This window comes from Prinia subflava, chromosome 7 (genome assembly GCF_021018805.1).
Source record: "Prinia subflava isolate CZ2003 ecotype Zambia chromosome 7, Cam_Psub_1.2, whole genome shotgun sequence".
In the NCBI taxonomy this organism is placed as follows: Eukaryota; Metazoa; Chordata; class Aves; order Passeriformes; family Cisticolidae; genus Prinia; species Prinia subflava.
In genome coordinates this window covers 36795454-36819034 of record NC_086253.1, presented here as the reverse complement: position 1 = coordinate 36819034, position 23581 = coordinate 36795454, and the positions used below count along the sequence as shown (strand labels likewise).

The following is a 23581-nucleotide window of genomic DNA, read 5'->3' as shown; positions in this document are numbered from 1 at the left end:
GTTTTGTTACAATGCTCATATAGGGGAAAAACATAACTGTATTTTAAAACATAGCATTTAAATAATAAAATATTAAGAAAATTAGTTATTTAAAAATAAATACTTTAGGAAAAATTGAGGGGTTTTTTTTAAGGCTACAGTATTACAAGAACTATATTACCTTACATGAACTATGTTTGTGGTGGCTTCTCCAGTGGCAGAGACAGCCTAAGAAACTCCATTTTCCTTTCATTAATTAGCTTTGTATCTTCATGTATTGATCCACTTCCCACTCAAATTTGTTCACAGTGATATGATATAAACCATGTTACTTACATAATTCAAATGAACCACCTTCCTCACCTCACTCCAAACCAAATGATTACATTTGCTTTTAATTTCAGTGACCTGGCTTATGCAGCAGCCACAGAGAGTCAACTGCACCAAAAGAGTTGCATTTTCTAAGATGGTTTTTGTATAAGGGTGGATTGTGTGCCTTCCTTCTAAGATTTATTCAACCATAGCAAGACCCAGTAAAACACTTAGCAAATATTGTTCCTTCTAGCTTCAGAGGGATGAACATTTTAGCCTCTCTGTTTTAGGCAGATGTCACTTAGTTCATCCCATGTTCATCTTTTATCATTTAAAAACAAAACCAGAACCCTCAGCTGCACTGAAACAGGTGGCATTTGCCCAAGGGAAAAACTGCAAAGAAAAATGTACTAAGAGCTACTATCCTAATGCTTGACAAGGTTTGGCCAAATCCATTTGAAACATTTGCTTTCCTGTCTGTTGAAATCCAGGGCATCCCTCTGGCTGCCCTGGATGATCTGAGACCCTGGCAGAGGGGTCCAGGACTCTGACAGGGGGGTTTCAGACCCTGGCAGAGGGGTCTGAGACCCTGGCACAGGGCCCAAAGTGACACTGTCTTTGATCTGAGCCCATGGGAAAAATTACCAGCTTTGCACGAAGATCTACAGAGCCCAAAAGTTTGATGTAAATAGTAGTTAGTTTATCAACGTGTGCTAATGGGGAAGGCAAGATGGAGGGATCAGGGTGTGACCCTGTTCTTCTTCCTTCGTGTCCTTGTCCTCCATCTTCTGCTGTGGCAGGTCACAAGGGATTGGTTTAGGACAGAAGTGACATGTCTAGTATAGGTATTGTTAATAGCCTGTGAATAAGAAATACATTGTGGACGATGGTTGGGTCAGAGAAAGGGTAAAAAAGGTCCAGTGTGTCTCGCCTGGGGGAGAGTCACTTCATGCTTTTGCCACAGCAAGGACCTTTGCTGGGCACAGAAAGAGTTTAGAGATAAGAGACAACAAACAACCTTGAGAAACCTGAGCTGGCGAACTCTGACTCTTCTGCCTCTGGCACGGGCATTCAAAGTAAAAAAGATTGTAAACCCACATTTCTCAGGAAAAAACCACCCAAGACCTGTGATAAGAGTAATCATAAGCCCTTCAATCAGGGCCCATTATATGGACCTATTTGTTGTGCAGCAGGGGCATTAACTTTCAAAAACATCTCAGTGACAAAGAACAAGGTATTGGAACTCTTAAAACAAAACAAACCAAAACCCCAAAAACCAAACCCCAAAAACCCCCAAAACAAACAAACAAACAAACAACAACAAAAACAAAACAAAACAAGACAACACCGTTATCACCGTGGAGGCCCAACCAGGAACACAGACTGGGGACACAGATCTGGGTGCAACAAGAGCAGCAGGGCAGAAGACCCTGCCCTTAGTTTATTTTTCCATTATATACCTGTGGCAAGGTGACCATGGATTGGAGAAGGGTATCGCCACCTCTCCTGTCACATTGGTCCAGGAGGCTGTCATTCAACCTCCCCTTGTCTTGGAGAAAGTATTCATAACATTGCCAATATTTACAAAACATGGTCCTGTGTTTACAATTCACCAGTGTGAGAAACTGCACGTTTCTCCTTTAATATGAACGCTCAGCAAACCAGGAAAATTCATGGCAACACACCACCACAAGTGTATTTAGAAAGCAAACAGATCGAGAAATTGCACTGACTAGATTCGGTACTTGATAAAAGACTAGGAAAACTACTTGCTTGACTGTATTTTTCACTGTGATTAAATTCATCACCCTAGCTAGAATTAGACCATTATAGTAAGAAAACATATATCATCTGCTTCCTACTATAACATATATTATGGATTTGCCAAAAATACTATGATATTTATTTACCTCATTAGAGTCACACATCTTGATGAAACTTTCTGATGAGGTGCAAACCTTCTTCTCTTCTCCAATAGTTACAATACCTGGAGAGGAATAAATATTCACATTATTTAGAATTCCTGGTACAGATCAACTTCCTTTGTATGAGAAAAGCTAAGAACTTGTTTTATCAATGACATCTGGGTTCTGTTGACGATTGGGAGTCTGGAGCACCTCTCCTGTGAAGAGAAGCTGAGGCATTTGGGATTGCACAGCCCAGAGAAGAGAAGGCTCTAGGGAGACCTCATAGCAGCCTTCCAGTAACTAAAAGAGTCAGTCAGGAGAGCTGGAGAGGGACTTTATACAAAGGCATGCTGCAGTAGAACAAGCAGTAATGGCTTAAACTGAAAGAGGATAAGTTTAGGTTAGAGGCAAGGAAGAAATTCCTTATTGTGAAGGTGTTGAAGCACTGGAACATGTTTCCCTGAGAAACAGCGGACATCCCATCCATGGAAGTGTTGAAGGACAAGTTTGACGGGGTCCTGAGCAACCTGATCTAGAGGAAGGTCTCCCTGTCCTATGGCTAAAACCATTCTAGGATTCTATTCTATTTCAGCCACCACAAAACTAACACATCATCTATTTAGTAAAAGCCCTAGTAAGAAACACATAAGTAACAATTTTTCTGCCATTTTTGAGCATATCTTTATTCCCTATCAGGACAACATTTAAAAAACCAGAAATTATTTGTGACCATTTAATACACTTAAGATGTTCACAAACATTCATGTGGAGAAATGTGCTGTATGTTGATTTCAAACATATTGATTTGGTATAAAGCTTCTTTCACAAGTTATAAAAAGGCATTGCACAAACTTATACCTTACTGTTTCTCTTTTCAACAATAATAAATAGAATCTACCTTGTATTCTTTAGCTAATGTTCAAATACTAAATCAAAGACTAGCTTGAAGAAAAAACTGCAACTTTTTTATAGGTTGCATTATAAACTTTTTCTAACTTGCTTTATAAGTTAACTCATTTATAATGAAAAATGGTTATTTTCTAATATTAATCAGGGGTTTTTTTTTCTGAATTTACTGGAAACAGGTACATTCAGAGATTACACACTGTACGTGTTAGTGTTCCATGAAAATTTTAAATCATATTAATAAAAATAATCAATGAATCTTAACAAAATAAAAGGTCATAGAAAGAAAAATTAATACACTCGATGGGATCTATACAGATAATTGCTTCTCAAAATCACCCCTCATGCTGTGTAGGAAAAAAACCCAATAAATAATAACAAACACCAACTTTTCTTCCCTCTCATGAAAGAAAAACATCAAATATTTTATTTTAGATTAATTAGAATGTTTACTATTAATGAAACTCTTTCTTTGCCAAGAAATGCAGCATCTCTTGTATCTCCACACAGTGTATTAAAAATACACTGTGATTTTATTTCAGGGCAATAAAACACAAGAAAGATAAGAAATTCTGCACTGAGAGTATGATTACCCAAAGCTCTATGCACTGAGAAATCACTGAGACCATAACATCTGGAATCAAACCAGTCTTGTAGAAGGAAGGAATTGAATTACCGTCACCAGTACAAGAATCCTCAGACATTTTAAGATTACAAATCCCTTTCTATCAAAATTTTGTATCCTCTCAAAACACACAAAGGTGCATATCCCCACATCATTCTAACTTCCACTATTCAGGCTTTAGCCTCACTCCCTCTCTGTCTCTCTTTCCACTGCTTTTTTAGACTGTTACTATCAGTATTGCTGGTCCTCATCAAGGTTTTTGAAAGCAATGAATCTTGTCATGTCCCAATTCACGGCAGCCGATAACCTAGGATCTCACATCTCCAGGTCAGTGTCCTACCACAAGAATACAAGTCATTCTCCAGATAAATGACTAATTAAGCGTTTCAGACAAGTTGCAACAATCTCTAAAGAAGAGAATAAGCCAAAGCCCCATGCCAGATTTTCATTCCTCTGGGAAGATGGGCAAGGTTGACTCAATTTTTGTCAGGTCTGGAAATGCAGTTCATCTTTCATACACTGCCTAGACTAGTGGGTAAAAGGGCAGAGAGAGACACATAATAATTGCTTCAGAAACACTGAACAGTTCATTTCAGACACATGGAAGCAAAGCAGTGAAATGTTTTCTTTTGTGAAATCTTACTTTTCATGTAGTGCTTTTTATTTACATACCATACTGGCGAAGATCCAAGCAGAGATTAGCTCCATCCACTACGGTGGCATTTCGGCAAATGGTCCACAGATTGAAGTACATGTAAACAGGCAGAGAAGTGAAAGCTGTAACTCCAAGCCAGGCCAACATAAAGATGTATGTCAGCATAATAAACTGCAGTAAAAGAAGGAAAAACAAAACCAGTGGTAAGTCAGAACTTGACTGAGACACCATTGGAAGAAAAGGAACCACAGAGAAGTAACAAACACATTCATGACTGGCTTCATCTGTTTCTGTGCTTATTTAATTTATGGATTTGGTCTGATAATCCATTAATGATCAGGTCAAGATGATGCCAGAGCTCTGACGTACTGCTTCTGAAGAACAAGAATTATGCTTCCAGAAGTGCAAGCTTACTCTGTGTTCCTCTCCCTCTTTTGCCAACGATGGCTGCAAAGCAGCGCATCTGACGTACAGACAGCTGCATGCTCCGTGAAACGCATCTGTCCCTCTCTCTCATCCACACCACTCCATAGTTAGGACAAGAGGCCCTATGGTTGTATCCTCCACTGTCAATCATGATGCAAAAAATGAAAATTGAATACTGTAGGCTTTGCTTCTTTTGTTTTTCAAATTGGGGTCTTAATAAAAATGAGCCTTTGTCTCTGACTGCCACAAAATCTCCTTGGAAAATCCATTTTGTATTGAACCAATGAGACTATATTTTTGCCATTCTGTTGTTGCATTCAGATGTATTTGGGGTCTACATACAAGCAAATTCATCATTCAGGAAAAAAACTAAGTAAATGTCCCATAAATATGTCAACATGCTATCTTGCTGCTCCTTTGCTGAACTGACATCACTGGGAAAGACACTTATTAATAACAAACCATCTTTTCATCTTATGTTGTGAAAATAGAGACTACATGATAAAATGTGGAAATTAATCTCTAAATATGGAATCCAAATAGTCCCAGCATTTGGTGGCTTCAGAAATGCTGATGAACCTGAATGCATTATTAGAAACCAAAAAATTTCATCACACTAACATTTTTCTAGCTGCCTACCTCAGAAAAATATTGGCTCTGAGAATAAGAAATAAGAAATATTTTGAAAGCTGAATAAGATAATCAAAAAATCTGCCTAAAATTAATCCTTAAAGAGTAAAGAAAGGGGAAATGGAAGATATTTTCTTGTTTATTTTTGGTTTTTTAATGTAGCATCTCTCAATTCAGGTAATACAGGGAAAAGCCTGATATAAGTACAGATTTTAGTTATGGAAATCAAATAAGGCCAGAATCTAACAGGTTGTAAACGATACTAAAAATTGTAGTAGGGCGGCTTATCCAGATTGATCTCATCAGGAAAATCAATCCAGAACAACAAAAGGTCTGAATTTTACATGAGGTACTTTTATTGCTTTGAAGTTATAAGATGGATAATCTCAAGCAATATTAAAGAGACTGTAATTTGATTTAAACTCACTTCCAAATATTTATTTAGTAAAAGTAATTTGAATTCTGAGGAAGTATATTTACAGAGGTATTTAATGTAGTTTAATTAATCCAGTTTTAAATTTATTTCAGAATAATTTTCCTGATTGTCCCAAGGTAAATGAGACTTGTAGTAGTTTGAAAAGCTGTTTAATACTTTTGATATCAGTTTTCTGTCCTTTTCTTGAGTTGGTACTCCATGTTTCAATACTCATACTTTACATCCATGCTTATCAGTTTGAGAGTTACAAATTGATTTAACTTTTCTCTCAACATTCAACTAGTTTAAAAGAAAAACATTTGTGTTTAATTTATACACAAAGAATTCTAAAAATGCATTCATGCAGATAATGGCTGTCTTCCTTACCAATTTTTCCCAGTAACCCTCTTAGTAGAAACTCAGTTTGTAAAGCAGAAAAAGTGAAAGTGAAGTGCAAATTAAATATGCACCCTTGAATACTGCTGTAGACATTTCCATGCATCATTTGTTCATATAATGGCAAGTCTATTCCATCTATTGAAGAGTAAAGGGTTAACACAAGTAAATACTGTTCTGTACATGCTCCTTTTTCTGTTGTTACTGTTCTTTTACTGTTTTCTCTTTTTCCTTTCCATATTACAGTGTTAAAGTTAATAAAACAACATCTGGCTCAGCCCCAGGCATGCACTTACAAATAACTACTTGGAAAATGACTTCGAAATGTGGATTCAGGGATATGAATTCCCAACTAAAGTGCTATTTCCGATCTTAATTTATTATCAAGCTAAAGAGTTGCACTCATTGTTTCCTAAGGCAGGAACAATAAATAAGAAAGAAGACTATCTTGGTACAGACTTTAAATTGTCATTTATTCTAGAAATGTTTTAAAAGTAAACCAGTCTCATAGACTTTATTCTTAGCTTGTCAAAAACAAGTAAGTCTGAAATCTTTCTTGTGATCCTTCTAGAATTTGTGAAACAAATACTTCATAAATTTAGTACATGTCTCAGTGCAACACATCCATAATAATTTAACTAAGTACTAAATCTTTTATATTAGTTACACTACAGAAATGTAATAACTGGTTTTGTGACTGGGCTCCATATAAATGTGAGAATTTTCTTATGTTGTGATTATCACCAAATGGAGGAAAAAACATAGGCCTTACCATGAGCATTACAAATTCTTTTAATAGCTATTTATTTTCTGATCTGGAGTAATGACGAAGAAGCCTACTCAAAAATCTCCACTGAGGTAATACAAAGCACTAGTATAGCAAAGAGGGGGAAAACAGAGCTTATTAGCCTCTAAAAAATCTGCCTTGGGCATAAAATGATAGTAGAGATCTGCCAGATGACAGTTGCTATGAGTCATAAGAGCTGCCTTCTCAGAGAGAATTGTCTGCTTGTTATAGAATGGATTCTTTTTAAGAACATGAGTCTGATTGGTTGAGTACCTCAGAAAAAGATGCTCAAATGACGAATTATTTCATTTAAAAAACATATTTCAGAAAAGGAAGAACTTCAATTTTCCTCTGTCAGTTGCTTTCAGCTGAAGAACCAGTGGCCAAATGACATGCCTAATTTTATTTCATGACACCAAGAAAAACAGGAAGAAATGCGGAAGCTTCCTTTGTTTATGTAAGAATAACTAAAATACAAAACTTCAAGTTAAACCATGGGGTAATTATGGGTTATGCCTGGAAGCTGCTATCACTGATATCAGTGAAGCAAACCACAGAAAAGTGATCTGGGCAGTAATATAATTCATGCTGTAAGAGCAGTAAAAAAGTCTAACCCTGCACAACAAATTATTATTTTCTAGCAATAGCAGGTAGTAGCTTATAAATTTCTTTTATAATTGAATGACATGATGAATTATTTGATTTTTAAAAAAGCACAGGAAAGAATAAAGTAATTTTTGATAATTTTCTCTGCTATTACAACCTTCCCTCTTTGCTCAAGAGAACTTACAAGGAATGCTTAAGGAGCCTGTTCACTCCAGGAATTAAATTCAGAACCCAATCTCCTGAGATTCAAAGAGATCTTTCTCCTTTGAAGTAGCATTCTGCTACGTGACAAGCTGAGGATTTCTGAAACAGTATAGCATCTTAAAGATGTATCACAGTTTGCTCTTTAACATCCTATCTATTGTGTTTATAGTGAGAATTGCTTTCTCTGATCAGTTCTATTTTCACTCTAAGAGGCCAAACACAAAACTCAAAACAAGCTAAAAGTGATAGTGAAATTCATCTACCAAATTATGAAGATAAAAGGTAACTAATTTAAACTCAGCTCGCATTTGCAAAGAATAGCTGAAATGAATAATTATTTGAACAAACAAGCCTTTTTAGTGGTAATTTTTTTTTCTATCATCACTGCGGCGGGCAAAATGCTCTTGCCAGATTTTGTAAGCTCTTCAGTGCCTGTAATGGCTTTTCTGAGTTATAAATTATCAAAGCAGGAAAATCATCAACCTTCTGGAATGATTTTTAAGTCAAAACAGACCAATGTCAGGGAGCAGGTATTTCAGAGCATATTCTGAAATTGTTTGTGGGGAGCACAACTTCCCTGGTGGTCATAACTGGTTAAAATCCCTTTTCCACTGAAAACATTACCCAAATCTTATCTATTTTAATAAGATCAAGATTTCAGTTACTGTTTTGTTGGGGTTTTTTTCCCTCCTTCTTTCTAATTCATGGTTACTTGTCCCATGAAAAGCACATTCATTAAATTTCAAACACTGTTCTTATTTTAGTTTTGTTATAAATAATTTAGTACCCCTGAAGAAACACTGTATGATGGCTTCAGCGACCCTAGGGACAGAGACCGTGAAATCTTATCTAAAAGGTACAGTTTCTACAAACAGAAATAGAATGAAAAGGAAACAAATTAAACCTCATTCATTTCATTTTATGAGGACACTACTGCTTACAACAAGAAAAATAATACAGAAACATAGCAACAAATTAAGTGTCCAAATAAAACTCAACTCAAGTAAACTCAAGTTGCCATGTAATTTTATCTTTGTTCTGAACCACTCAGTACTTAGTTTTACATTTTCTCTTTATCTCATCATATACTTATTTTATATGAATTCCATGAGCTGATGTTAGCTCTCAACACAGAGAGTCACAAAAATATGTACATCTTGCTGTGTTTGCATCATGTTTAGATTTATTATCCTATGACACAAACACAAAAAAATGTATATTTTCAGCTACAGGAACTAAGAGGTTCCTTCCAAACCTCATCACAGTTTAAGAAATTCTCTTAGATGGTTTTTGCCAGAGATCAAAACTGCACCTACAGAGATCCTTTTCATCCATCCTGCTCAAAGCCTATCATGCTTCATTGTGAAACCCTAGCAGTGCTGGACATCACCCAGAATAAGCCCAGGGATAGCCTGGTGTCTCTTATGGGAATACTGGGGAGCACCTGGCCTCTGCAGTGCAGTGTAGTCTTGGGTTTGGGTGCATTTTCCAAACAGGGAATGTCAGAAAAAGGCTCTGTGTTGTAATTTTGGCCACACAGAAGCATGAACAGAAGGATCTTTTCAGTTTCTTCCTGAATTGTCCTCTCTCTCAAACATCTCGTTCACTTTCAATTGTCTATATATTGGGTTCAATACTAATAAAAACTTATGTAGTTTTAGCACCTTGCCCAGCCTCAAATTCATAACAGATCTTTGGCTTTCAGATCTTCTACTTTATGTTGTTCATTTTACCCAGAAAAAATTCGTCTGAATTATTGCTACTGTCTCTTTACCCTGTGCACATTCTGCATAAATGCATTTGCATTCTCTTTTTAAATTATTCATTGCAGCTGACACATACTTTCTGAAATGCTGAAATTTGGCTTGATGCAGTTGTACTGGGAGAGTAATGATAGAGTGCACAGTTCTCTCTTCAGGTTTGGGTTTAGTCACTGACTCCTTTAGACAAAGTCAGATTTAAAGGACTACACGTGTACCCACTCCAGGCCTGTTGTCTACTTGCATTTTCTACAATGCAAGGTTCTGACTATACCTTGTTAAGTCAACAATCCAGACTCAATAAGGGCTCTTCATCAATAAACTTTTATGATAGAGTTGTTTCAAAATTAGATATTTGTTCCTGTTCATCATCTGTATTATTACCCTACAAGAGTTTACTTCTTCTGTTCAGAGGTTCAGACCTCATCCAGCAGATTTTTGCTTTTTTTTTTTTTTTCATTTTTAAAGAAAAGTCTCTATATAGATACTCCCATCTCTTCCCAGTGGATTTTTTTTTTGTGACAGCATCTTACATGTATAATTCCTTATATGTAAATATGAAAGAAAACAAGTAGAAAACTTGCTGAGTTCCTCTGGAAAACATTTTAACAATGCAGAAGCTAAAACTAGCTTAGCTGTTTATTTTAAAATGTTGTCTACAACCAAAAATGTTACTGTTTATTTAAATAGAAATAAATGAGAAAATAAAAAAAAAATTAATGTACAGATATCTTTAGACATTAATATGTTTAAGAAGAACTGTTGAGTCCCTCACAAGGAAATGGCCTCTAACATTTCCATTTCTGTACTAACTAGCATCTCCAAATTCATGCTTCATTCATGGAGAGAAATAAAGGATGAAGCAAAAATATTTCAGCTTGTCTCATTTTATATACAATGCTTTTGGAAGAGACTGTTGTTCAGATATTATCACTAAATGCACAGAAAATAGACACATGCAAAGTCTTTTCTATCACATCACTTTCATTGTTAACAATCACTTGTTGGACATTTATTATTACTGCCTCTACAAAATATGTTCATCCCCTCTTTCTCTCTAACATATTATACTCCCAGGCACAGCTCCAAAAGTCTGTTGAAACATGGATGGATTTCATGGTGTGCTATTACTGTCATGTGGTTGATATTCCTTGGCTTGCATTCAAGTCAACTGCTTCAAGAGTAAAAAAAAAAAAAAACCAAAAAAAAAAACCAATATCAGTCCAAATTTCTCTCCATACAGGGACAGACTTCTCAGGTTTGCCTAATTGAAATTCATTCATATACTGGGTACTACCTAATGAGAATTTCCTTTGATTATTAAAATATGTTAACAAAAAAATACAGAATCTCAGAAAAATAAAATTATATTTTGGAACAGATTTGTTTAACTTTTTAAAATATTTTTCTTCCACAACTAGTTTAGGTGGAAGAAAAACTGACTTAGTCAAAATTAGGATTAATTCTCACTGTGCTTTCTGCTATTCATCTACACATAGATTTTTCTAAATGTGTACTTCAAAGTTCAAATATTCCATGCTGTATGTCTATTGCTTTGGAAACCTTTTAGATGCATGTAAAAACCTGGCTTACTTTCTGATTTATGCTGTTGATTTTTTGGTAATATTGTAGGAGGAGATTTCTACAATCACATCAGAAATGATTCTCTAACAAACTAATTCACTTTTTGAAATATTACTTAGCAAAAAAATTATAAAATATCAGTTTGGAGAAGAAGGCTTTGCATTGATGCAAGACCTTTTTGCCTTAAGATCGTATAATTTATCCCTTTGTTACTTCCTTAGAAACCAAATATTGTAATTTACATTTTATTTCTGAATTTTCTTTAGAGTGTTGATGGGTTTGTAGCATTTGTGTTGCCTAAAGTTATCATTAATTGTTTTATATATCTATCATGCAAGACTATAATTTTTGTAGTCTGACAGACTTCTGAAACCCTATAGAAAGCACTGGATCTTTACTGCTGCTTGACAAAAGCAGAATTTCCCACGTATGTTTTTTTTACAGTCTTTCAGACAGAAATTATTTTTTCTCAAAATGCACATGTTCATATTTTCACATTTGCAAAGTTATCCTCCTCCTTTTTTCTTTCTGGTGGTATTTTCCTAATTCTAGGAAGTACTGTCTGGGAATATAGCTAAGCTGTCTGCTTTGTATTTAAATGCAATAAATAATTTGGTTTTAAAACTGGCTTTTAAAAATATGGGTTAGATATCTTCATTAAATACTCCTTTTTCATGGCCTCTCCTTTCTATGTTCATGCCATGTAGCTGTCATAAAAGGCATAAAGTACAAAAAATGATCAGTTCCATCATTACCTTTTCCCTGACACTGTAGGCTGGTCCTAATAGTAAATTTTCTAGGTTATGCTACCAAACAGCTGATAAATTTTTATACTCTAATGGTTTTCAGTGATGACAGTTTTTCTATACACAGATGAAGACAGAGCACACAGCTGGGAAAGGACTGAACAATACAGATTGTTTACATTTTTCACATATCCAAAATTTGCATTGCAACAATTTTTCAGGAAGATTTTGTGGTTTGTAGTTGAACACAAGGCAGTGAAGCTTAAAGTAGAAATAATAGTTATAAGTCTAAACAAATGTGTCACTCAAGGTTAATACTTGGCTGTCAAAAAAAAAAAGTGTTTCCTGATGCATTCTTAATGGGCTTTGAGAAGCCTATGTGAAAATGAAGGGGTGGGGACCTTCCTTGCTTGTTTCCTGTCTTGCCAAGCAAAGTCAATAACCCAGCCTTTTAAGCTTTTATTGTGACCTTAAATAAATTTAAAAGTTTTCCTCCTTCCTGTGCAAGCAATACAAAAAAATACTTAAAAAGCTAATTATGAATTTGTAAGACATTAACAAGAAGACACAATTCACATAAAGAACAAAGGTATATGGTTTTCTTTCACCATAAAAGTAATTTGTGATAATTCCACTGATATTCAAAGGCCTAAATAACTATAAAAAGAGTAAGATGTCTAGATGCAGTTAATAAGTTAGCCAAGTGAGAACAAGGATCGGGGAAAACTGTCATCATCTGATGAAACTTTCAAGTTAAAGCTGAGATGGATTATCTGAACATAGGGGAAATAAAGCTATCATCTCGAGCAATTTATGCATACTTTGGAAATGTATGACAGCAGTTTAATTAACAAAAAATACTTACTGACTGAGCTCTCATGCCAAGAAAAAAATCTGTCATCAATGTGCAAGACACAGAGCACAATCTGAAGCAAAAACATCCAGTTCATCCAGTTTATCACCACCAACAACATTGCTGTCAGCGAGCAGCAAGACCAAGAGAAGATGAGCAGGTACTGGCAAGGCACATTACAATGTCTGGCACACTCCTCCATTAAAGGAAGTGGTGAATACCACAGTCAAAAAAAGGACTGCATATACAACATATGGGAAGTTATGGGAGACAAGGAATAGCAAAAGAAAATATGATTTTATACGTGCAATATCCTTGAGTGAGGAAATCTGGAACTATAAAATAAAGAAAAACAAAAAGGTCTGGACAGATTACAGTAAATAAGACTGAAAAAAAGTAGAGTCAGCACCTAGATATGCATAACAAAATAATTTCTGAGCTCACTGCAAAATATTTCTAAAAATATAACAAACAGTAAAAAGATAACTTGCTTCCTTCTTTTCAAGACGCCATATGTATATTAACAATACAGTTTGGAGAGAATGACACTACTCTATTTACCATTCAGCTGAGTTTTGAACTATTGGTAGAGCTTCCTATTTCAAGATCAAGATCAGAAAAATGCAAGGAACACATATGTCTAAAAAAATTCCAACACTGGTTTGGTATCCAGGGATAAGATGACTTCCAACAACCTATAAAATTGTTAATATGTTCTGTTTTATCTACTAACTCCAGCAGTATTTAGATGTCAAATGTTATTCACCTAACTTCCATCTAAAGGGGCCAGGTGGGACACATCCAATTAAACACATCTAGTTGATTGAAGAGTTTAATATAAAAGACATAACTTAAAAGACTTGAAGGTTATTCTCTTTGCAGAAAATAGGACAGTCACAAAAAAATACAATTTATCTGAGAAAGTTTTCCTAAGCCTCACTCTTCTTTAACTATTGAGCGAGCATAGGCCTTTCTCTTGACAACCTTAGTGACATTCTTAATTAGGTGGGATATATCTGTGTCATAATATATTCCCTCTGAAATTAACTACTCCATTACCTTCTGGATAATTTGTGGGAAAAAAAGCATGTTTCTGGTTTTCAGTTGAGCAATCTGAAAGATTAGAGCACTATGAATCTCACCTTCCCCATTTCCCATATCACAGTCTAAAACTACTTACAGCATGCACAACTAAACATGTATGAGGACAAGAGATTTTCAGGTACTTTCCCTAGCTAAGATTGGTTTAAAGGATTTTGGACCCATAAGTATATCTGCTGTCTTGGAGTGAAAGTTCTTTATTTCTCACAAATATGGTATGAAGCACATGACATGCCTCAGATGGAGCAGAATGTAATCAGAAGCAAGGCCTCCCTGTCTGTCAGATCAGCATTTTTTCCCCAGAATATCCAGACACGGCATCTAATTTTCAGAAAGGAGAGCTTCATTTCTAACATTCAGAAATAATGCATCTGTTCTGGGAGGGAAAGCCAGCTGAGCTGCACTGAAATCTCTTCCTCCTGTTACACAAAGAATCAAATGTCAATATGATGCAGTTTCACTGCCTCTAGAATAACTGGTCTGGTAAGGAAAAGATGAAGTGATGAGTCCACAGATGGTTTTTCAAAACATTTATGAAGTTTCTGTGGGGTTTTTTTGCAAAACAAAATCCGAAAATATTTTGAGAAGTTCATGTTTTGGTTTAGGCATTTAAGGAGCCTGTGTGAAATAGCACATGCTATTGATAGGTAATCAGGTACCCAGAATTATTTTCAAAGGCAGAAAAATCCTTGTCAGTAATTAAAATAAAATATTCCTAAAATGAAACATACAGAAGGAATATGTAAGCACAGTTTAGAATATAAAACATCTTTCTCTAGAGCATGGTTCTTTTGAAAAGCAAGGTACAAAGAAATAGAAATACAACTGCCACGATGAAGTCATTATATAATGACTTATGATGAAATAAAACAAAAACCAAACCTGCTTTCCCATTTTAGAACATAACACGAAGGGAGAAAGTGTCTTTGTATTTCTTTGTTCATTTTTTTTTTCTGTTGAGCCTGTAAGCAGATATTCTAAAATAAGGTGTAAATGAGGCTTTCCATGGCCAAGGGAGCTGAATGTAAATAGGAAGGATATTAAATTGCAAACATGAAAACAGTGTTACAGTTGGCTTCAGGCCTGTCTCCCATTCTTCACTAATCATGCTGCAGCACAGTTGTGTATGACTGTTTATTTAATACTCTAAAAGCATGTCCAGGCATGGAAAAATGAAGGCTAAAAACAAAGCCATCCCTCCTCAAATGTGACTGGCATTGTCTTACTGCTTTTGTTTTACTTTTCACAGTAAATTAAGTCTGCAAACATTGCCAGTGAGAGTCTTCACTGTCACTTTCACAAGGCCTGTCTCAGATGTGAGACGCTCTACTCCATGGCAGCACTGACATGACTTGGATGCCAACCCCCTGAATGCTCATATCAGCTGATAAGTCAACTATACAGTCACTGGGAAGGTCAGGCTGAGCTATTTCTTTTTCCATTACTTCAGGCAAAAAGAATTCCTTTTGCCGATTCCAAGCTAGAAAGTGAGCTATTTGCAGCTAAGGAGGGAGGTCAGGAAGGGCACATGAAAAGTTCTTTCAGATGTTGGCTATTGGTGTTCTTAAAAGCCTGCTTTTCAAAAATATTTCTTGAGAAAAAGATGTTATTTTTCATATTTTCACATATAGAAATACAGCTTATCCATATAAAGTTAAAATAAACTGTCCTTCTTGAAATTTTTTATTGATTTTTTCGTCCATTTTCACAATAGGTTTAGTCACAGGCATAACAAATTTGCTGGTGCAAAATATTAATGACAAATAACTGGTGGCAACAATAAAGCTGAAGGACTTCATTTTCAGACTTTAACATGCTTAAACTTCTATTTGGAAAGGCATCAACAAATTTGATATGAAACCCTAGTCACAACTGAATTTTTTACAAAAGTGTTTTTAATGTGGAGCCATTTTTATAATTTTAATTTTTCAAAACAATAAATATTCTGTGTGTACATTTCTGTTAGTATTAAGACACTGCTAAACGAAACCAAATGTTTAATCTCTGACAGTTTTGATTTTAACATTTACAAAATTACTAGCTCAAAATTTTATACAAGGAAGGTTTCTTGCAACATGTAGTATCTGCCAACCCCTTTCAATAGCATTATATCATTTTGGCAACTGTACACAACAAAATTTATTACAACACATTTTTAACAATTGAACAATCTGGCCTTGACACACAATACTGATTTGGTTTCATTTACCTCTCCACTATTCTTTTCTTTTTTTCGTTCTTAGGTCTTATTTCTTTATATCATTGCATGAGTTAAGGAACTGAATAGATTCTAAACATGTCTCTCTTGGATTGAAATATTTTCTAATTCCAAATATAAGTATATATTTAAATCTAAGATGTTATTTTTCCCTTAGGAATTTTAAGTATGAGAAAATTAAAATCAGCCTAGTCAAAAGGACATCCAGTTTTAATTGACATACTCTCTAGAGCAAAGATACTAAAGCCAGAATAATAATAAAAAACAACTCCAGACATGTGTATAGCAATCTTACTAACAGATCATCAAAATGACACAAGCAATCAAACAGCAGGTTTGTGGGGATTATTTTCACCAGGAAAAAAAACTTCCACTGACTTCAAGAATAATGACAACAAGGTATTTAACTCAAACTAATTTATGGATTATTGTAATTGTGATCATAAACAATATACAGACTTAACCTTAACTGCACAATGTGTATCAAAACCCAGGGCTTCCCTGCAACATTTGCAACACATTTGCAAACAGTGCAAATTACTGATGAGAAAAGTCAAGTATTGAAGGAAATAAGGTAATGAATTGTTAATAACAACAATGATAATAATCATAGAGTAGCTGTTTAACTGTTCATTTCTTCTAGACATGTGCTATAGAATTACAGTTATCAAAACTGTGAGAGGATGGAGCTCTGCTGTGCTTCAATAGTGAGGACAGGCATTCATGGGAGCTGTGAAGAAAAAGTGTTCTGAATATCTTGCTACTCAATACAGAATTGGAACTAACTTCGTAGGTCCTCAGTGAATACAGATTAGAGACTTCTTTCCAGAAGATTAAAGCTGTGTTGGCATAAGTAAAAACTGCTCTTTATTTAAAATGTTCTAAGTCTTTTTTAATATATTTGTTTAAAGGTTTTAAAGCAGTCTTAGTCAAAGTGCCAAAATCACACAATGATGACAAGAATGAAAGAAAAAGAGACAAAACCAGAGGGTTACTGTGGTGCAGGTTATATCTGTGTAGAGATGACCTACAGACTGCATTCTTCAATTTACAAGATGCAGATCATCTGTCCAGTTCAACCTTAAATGTCAGGATATTCAAAATACTATTTTTGATAGTCTCTGTTTGACTGGAGGTATCTATTGCTTATATTTGTTTAGACTGTATTCCACTTAATTAAGTGTTGACAGTTGCAGTAGAGTACAGGGGGAAACCCAACCCTATTAATCTATATATATTATTTATCATTGATATAGCATAAAAAATAAGTGTACTTTAACATCCAGATCTATTTGGCTGTATTTATTGATTTATTATTCATCACAAATTATGAGGTTTGATGCAGACTGTATTTTCAAAAATATCCAACTCCAACAGCTATGAAGTGCACAGGCCTCCTATCTTAGATACAGAACAGTCAAATACCAAAAAATTAGTTACTTACCTGACACTGAACTGAAATGTTAAAACAATCCCAGTTGAAACAGTCAGCAACTTTAGTATGATAAGCCTCCATATAAGTCCTTGTACAAATCAGAATTTTTTGAATCCAAGTTTTCAAGGGTCATAAGTGAATGGTCTCTCCAAACCAGAGATTAACACAGGAGTAAATATTGGGCTGTTTGCCATTTAGAAATGAAATAGAACCTGATGACAGGTCTCAGCTTGTTCCAAAAGGAACATGCAAGGTTCCTAAAATAACTGAAAATATTAGTAAGGGAAATATTTAATTCCCAGTAGAGCTGGAGGCCTTACAGTTTTAGTCCTGTTCAGTACAGCTTATGTTGCTGAGGTAACAAGCTTTCTCATTCAGCTGGTAGAATTATTTAGCATTTAAACAATACAGAGAATATTTATAACACTCTTCTCCTTTGCTGTAATTTTTAGGCACTGAATTGAGGTATTTCAAGATATTAAAGAAAAACAAAACCAAAAAACAAAAATCACAAGGCACTAAAAATATGAAAAGCATATTGAATTTGTGGTAAGTACAAAAGCTTTCTTACATACTTACCCAGGCACTCACACATCTGCCACAAGTGGTGATTTTGAAATCTCCATAGAGATCCTTAATGGCACCAGTTGTAAAGAATCCCTCCACCATCAGCAGAATGCCATATACAAAGAATGCAGCTGCTACACCATATATCACATACTTGAAGATGTCAATCCTGTATAGGAACAGCAAAAATTAATTATCTGCATAAATATTTAAAGCTGACTCTGAAATTCCAGGGGGCTAATTGACCCCCTGAGTCTCAAACTTCATGACTGACTGGAGTCAGTGTAAGTGCTGATGTGCCATAATGACAGGTGAAGCTGAGGACAGGAATGAACTTTGAAATAAAATAACATTAATACAAGAAACACTGGGTCATTTAATCTAATTAAATGTAAAATTGGATCTGTTTAGGTAAGATGGCAAAAATTGTCACATCACTTTAAACCCTGGTTACTTTTCAGCTTTTGTTTTCTAGATGAAATGGAAAAGAAAAAAAAATGGAAGCAAAAATCTGACATCTCCTAAGTCACATATTCTATCCAGCACATAGGTTATAGAAGAGATTTAGTTACAATCTTCAATAAATTTCTGCTCATACAAGTAGTTCTCAAGCTGCAATGTCAGTCTGCACTATCTGTTGTTATTCTCCAGTGGACAAAATATTTGACATGGAATAATAAAGGCACGGAATAATAAAGTCAATAATAAAGAAGAGATACCTTACTTCAAACCACAAACATATTATTCCAGAAGTAATGAGGTCAGATCACCTGGAATTTCTTCTGGAAGGAGGATTTAAAACGTAATTTCACAGACACACAGCTGAAGCAATGGAGGGATGGCTTGCAGTGCAATGTGCAGAGTCCAAGAAGGCTCAATTTACTACAGAGAGCATCACCTGGGTTGTGTGCTGGTTCTGCCCAGCACTGCCTATAAGTTCAGCATTGGCTCAAGGAGACTGTGCCTCCTAAAACGTTCTCTCATGACCAACATTTATGAAAAGATTTTCAGCGGTACCTCTCTGCTATGTTGTTTAAACTTGGAATCACTCCTACTGATCATAGCCTTAGATCAGCAGATTTCAAAGTTTTCTACTTGAACTTCTCTAAAAAACTAGCCACAAAATTTGCAGTTTGTTGATGTAACAGGGTAGGAGCTGTGGAGCTCTTTATAAAATGGCAATATGCAGATTTAAGATGGTATGAAATTGCAATCTTATTCTCCAAAACAGCAACACCTCCTAACAACAAAAGACAAAGAATAAGGCTGAGAACCAACCATTAGGATCTGCAGATGAATTTGACCTGCCATTACCCAAACTGGATGTTCTCTCAAGACAATGATTAATATTTTTACTGTTATGAAAGGAAATATTTAATGATAACAATTCCTCAATTCTCTAGGAGCACAATTTCCATCATCACTCAAGAGACAACTCACAATACACATTTTAAATGTATAATACAACTAAAAAACTCAAAAATCTGTTAGATTGTCTTTGACCTTGAATGGCTTTCAAAAGATTCAAAGTCAGACTCAGGTCTACATTAAAAAATACAATGAAAAATGCAGTTAAACTTCTGACATAACTGGGAATGGGAGAAGTACTATTAATTAATGCTTCTGGAAATGAGACAGGTTGTTTTTCCCTAACATTCTGATACCAAAGCACTTCCAGGCCCTTTTTTTTTTTTTTTTTTTTTTTTTTTTTATTCTCAAGTGAAAGCTAGAGTAAGTCAATTTCTCTGTGGGATACTTGAACAATCAAAAGGGTGAAACAAATTTAACACTGTAGATGGCATGAGGTGATGCAGATGGAATTTATTTTTATGTATATGATTCTAATTACACTGCAAAAATCCCATTTCCCTGATTTGACCATAATTCAGTCATTGTAACGCTTTTTTTTTAACATCAAAACTATGTTTTAAGCCTATCTTGTTATTAGTGATTGAGAAAAAGCTTACAAAAACAAATAGCAACTTTGTGACTATTCCATAAAATCTCTTCCAATTCCTGTATTATGTACTTTAAACAATTGTGACCTTCACCAGTGGTTGAAGTCTGGGAGTTCTGCCAGCAGCAGCTCCTCTCAGACCTCTGTGTGCTCAGTTACGAGGTCTCATTGCCCTAAAGAGATTAGGACTTTTGAGAAGTCCAGAGACTGTTTCAGTCCTAACAACAGCCCTTTAAACCATCTGTTCTGAGTCCCCCACTGAGCTGCTTGTGTCAAAAAGTGTACTGAGAGATCTCTGCTTTTTCCTTAGCCTTATGTGCATCTACAGGAATAATTTTCACCTAAGCCTTCCTTTCACAAAAGGAAAATATATATATAGCCCAACACTAGCCAAATATAGAAATCTATTTCTTCCCCATCCACTCTTTACAGAGAGGTCATAAAATCTCTATTCATCAGACTACACAGGAGGTAATAACCAGACTTTTTCCAAGGGAAAAGGATCTTCTATAAAGCAAAGAGTAAAAAGATAAATGAAAACTGTGAGAATCACTCAATTACCTCTTTAAAAGCCAGATAGGATTGTATTGCAGTATAGCTACACTTAGTGTCTTGTATTTAAAGAAAATATATTACAACAATAACTTTATATATAAATAGTTTTGAAGATAGCATTGCTATTAGGTTATTTTGCAGTATCTAATACAATTCACGTAAACTTTTATTTTCTCATTAAGTTCAAATAGATAAAAGATAGACCTGATAAAACAGAAATTGTCTTTATTTAAAATAAAACGTGATTCTTTGTGGATGAACTCAGGGAGATTAATTGCCATCTGTGCTTCACCAAATTCTCAAATGCTGCAGACAGAGCATGAGAGCAACCATGGAGGTAGAAGGGAACAGCAGAAGGGTGATGAACGTGCGCCAATGGGCAAGATGGGTAAGGACAAATAAAAAGAACAGGAAAGGCTTACACTTGTGTAAGATGGAATGGAAGGAAGAGGTGGGTAATGAGCAAAGAAAGGAGACAAAACAATGTAAACAATGACAAAAAAGATAAAATTTTGTTCTTCTGACAGGATTAGAAAAATATACAATATGTGAAGACTAAAGTTACTCTGACAGCTGCTGAGTAGAGTAAGTTGAATGATGATGAAGCATAAAAAACTGTGAAAAGCATCTTGAATTTAGTAAAGTTAGTAAAAGGTTTTGGGGGGTTTTTTTGTTTGTTTTTTGTTGGTTTTGTTTTGTTTGTTTGTGGTGGGTTTCTTTTGTGTTTGTTTTGTTTTTGTTTGTTTTTTTTAATGTAGAATAATCTAAACCATATTTTGCATACTGCCTTAATCTCGTAGATTCCCATGGATTCTGGATCTGCCTTACCTCACAACGTTGTGTTCAGAAATGTTAAAAACAAAAATGTTACTGTTTTTAAATTGTGATTTAAATCAAGCTGATCCTTCAATTTTTAGTTCTTTATCTGCTGTTAGGTAATTAATTATTCCACATTAACTAGACTCCTTAATTTATTAGTCTGAATCTGGATTCTATCCAACAAGAAGCATATTTAAAGTATCTCTAGAGAAAACACTTTCTTCTTCTGGCAGAAAGTATTCAGGGAAGCCATCAATGCTAACTCCTTGATGAACAGGTTGAAACCGAGTACCAAGTAGACTATCCCAGCAGAGACAAGTCAGAGGTGAGTAAAAGCCTTCTTAGTGAGTCAGACCAATGTTGCAGATTTCCTACTGTGTATTTTCATGGTGTTTTGGCAAATTTAAATATTAACAATTATAATAAATCAGCAAGAAATAAAATAATTTGTTGAATGATCATATCTATGTTCAGCAGGTTTTTGTGAAAAGTGTGTTAATATTGTTCTGGAAAAATCTACATACTTGCTAGGAATAGTTCATTTTTTAAAATTTGATTAACATTGAACTGCACTACAGACTTTTAGTTGTATTTAACAGCTAAAGTTCACACACTAGGTTTGCCTTGTGACACGATTCTCATGCTGCCCAGAAAACCATTATATTCAAATAGATTATGTGCACACTTCAGCCTGATCAAGTGATAAAAGCCTAATATTTCCAAAGGTTTTCATTGGCCTACCAACCACAATACTAGATATTACTAGTATTCCTGAATTTATAATTCTGTCTCACCTTTCTATTCCCAAATTTATAACATAATTTCTCCAACATATACAATGATATTAAGATGTTACACGTGTTAAATAGAATATGATTACCAGTAAACTGTACCTATACTCTCTGAATGTAAGTAGTTTCAGGAAATTAGATATATTCCCATGCTAAAAAAATACCAAATATTATAGTAAAAATAAAATAATAGTAATCAAAGTACTGAAATGTTAGTAAGATTACCATAGTACAATATCTAATGAAAAACTGCCTTTTCATTTTTTCAGTCTGCATAGAAAATTTAGACGGGTGAGAAACACATGCAAATGTTACCATTGGGGTAGAAGGGCTTCTCCTGTTTTGGGGGGTTGTTTGTTTGTTAATTTTTTTTTCTCTTTCAGTTGCAGAGAATTTTGAATACTTGATGTTTACATCTAGAACACACAATAATCTCTGTTACTCTGTAAACCAGAAATGCTGGCCTCCATGCTGATCCTCTTGCCCCCTAAGGGACTGATCCTAAAGGCTGTTAAGACACTGAGATAGCAGCCTCCCTCCTCAAGCTGTCTCAAGCTGTTAGAAATAGTTCTGCAAATGTGTTTTTATAAGACAGACAAGATATAAGGGGATGTTTGCAAGTAAAAAGGTCTGTTTAGGCTATCCAGAAACCAAGCCCTGTGGAACTTTTGAAAAGATGTGCTCAGGCTCTCCTGGAAACCAGCTGGAAACAATTTCTGGGTGTCAGTTCATGATCCTATTGACTTAAACAGGTCAAGGAAAGAAGATAGCTGGTAAAATGAAACACAGAAATTGTTAGGAAAAGGAGGAGACAAGCAAAGACAAACTGTAGAATGAAAACCAATAGGGAGAAAGAAGAATTAATAATAGCCATGTACTGTAGGAGGATAGCTTGTATCATAAGGTAGAGCTATCCACACCTGGGCCTCAAACCGGGCCTCAGACCAGGCCTCAGACCTGGTCTAGCAGGCCTCAGTACGTTCAGCATACGTAGTAGCAGATAAACTTATCTGCTACTAAGAATGTATTAAGGTAGTAGTGTTACTAACATAGAACAGTTACTGGGAAGACACGGTGGCTACCTTAAACTGCAATAGCTTACATATTTCTGTATTCTCACTGCCTATCAGAATGCACCTGTTCTTGTAAACTATTCTGTCTGTATTTAACCCACCATCTCACAGAATAAATCGGATTACGTGCTTAGAACCATATTGGTGTGGACGCACGTTATTCCAGCCCCCGATCTACCAGGGCTCCGCCTTTAATGTACTACCTGCAATGTAAGACAAAAACCCCCAAGTAACAGCCTAAATGAGGTAAACGAAACTGAAATAGTCTCACTGT

The 23581-nt window shown here is 35.2% G+C and overlaps 1 protein-coding gene across 2 annotated transcripts in view; it reads right to left on the bottom strand.

Annotated features, from left to right (window-relative positions):
• The window catches only part of GPM6A (glycoprotein M6A), a 116268-nt gene that overhangs the window by 9000 nt on the left and 83687 nt on the right, over nt 1–23581 (bottom strand). For both annotated transcript variants that reach the window (XM_063402180.1, XM_063402179.1), the window contains 3 exons: nt 18125–18281; nt 4402–4555; nt 2202–2278 (listed from right to left, as the gene is read on the bottom strand). In XM_063402180.1, coding sequence (XP_063258250.1) covers nt 2202–2278; nt 4402–4555; nt 18125–18281 — 388 coding nt within the window. The remainder of the gene's footprint in view (nt 1–2201; nt 2279–4401; nt 4556–18124; nt 18282–23581) is intronic.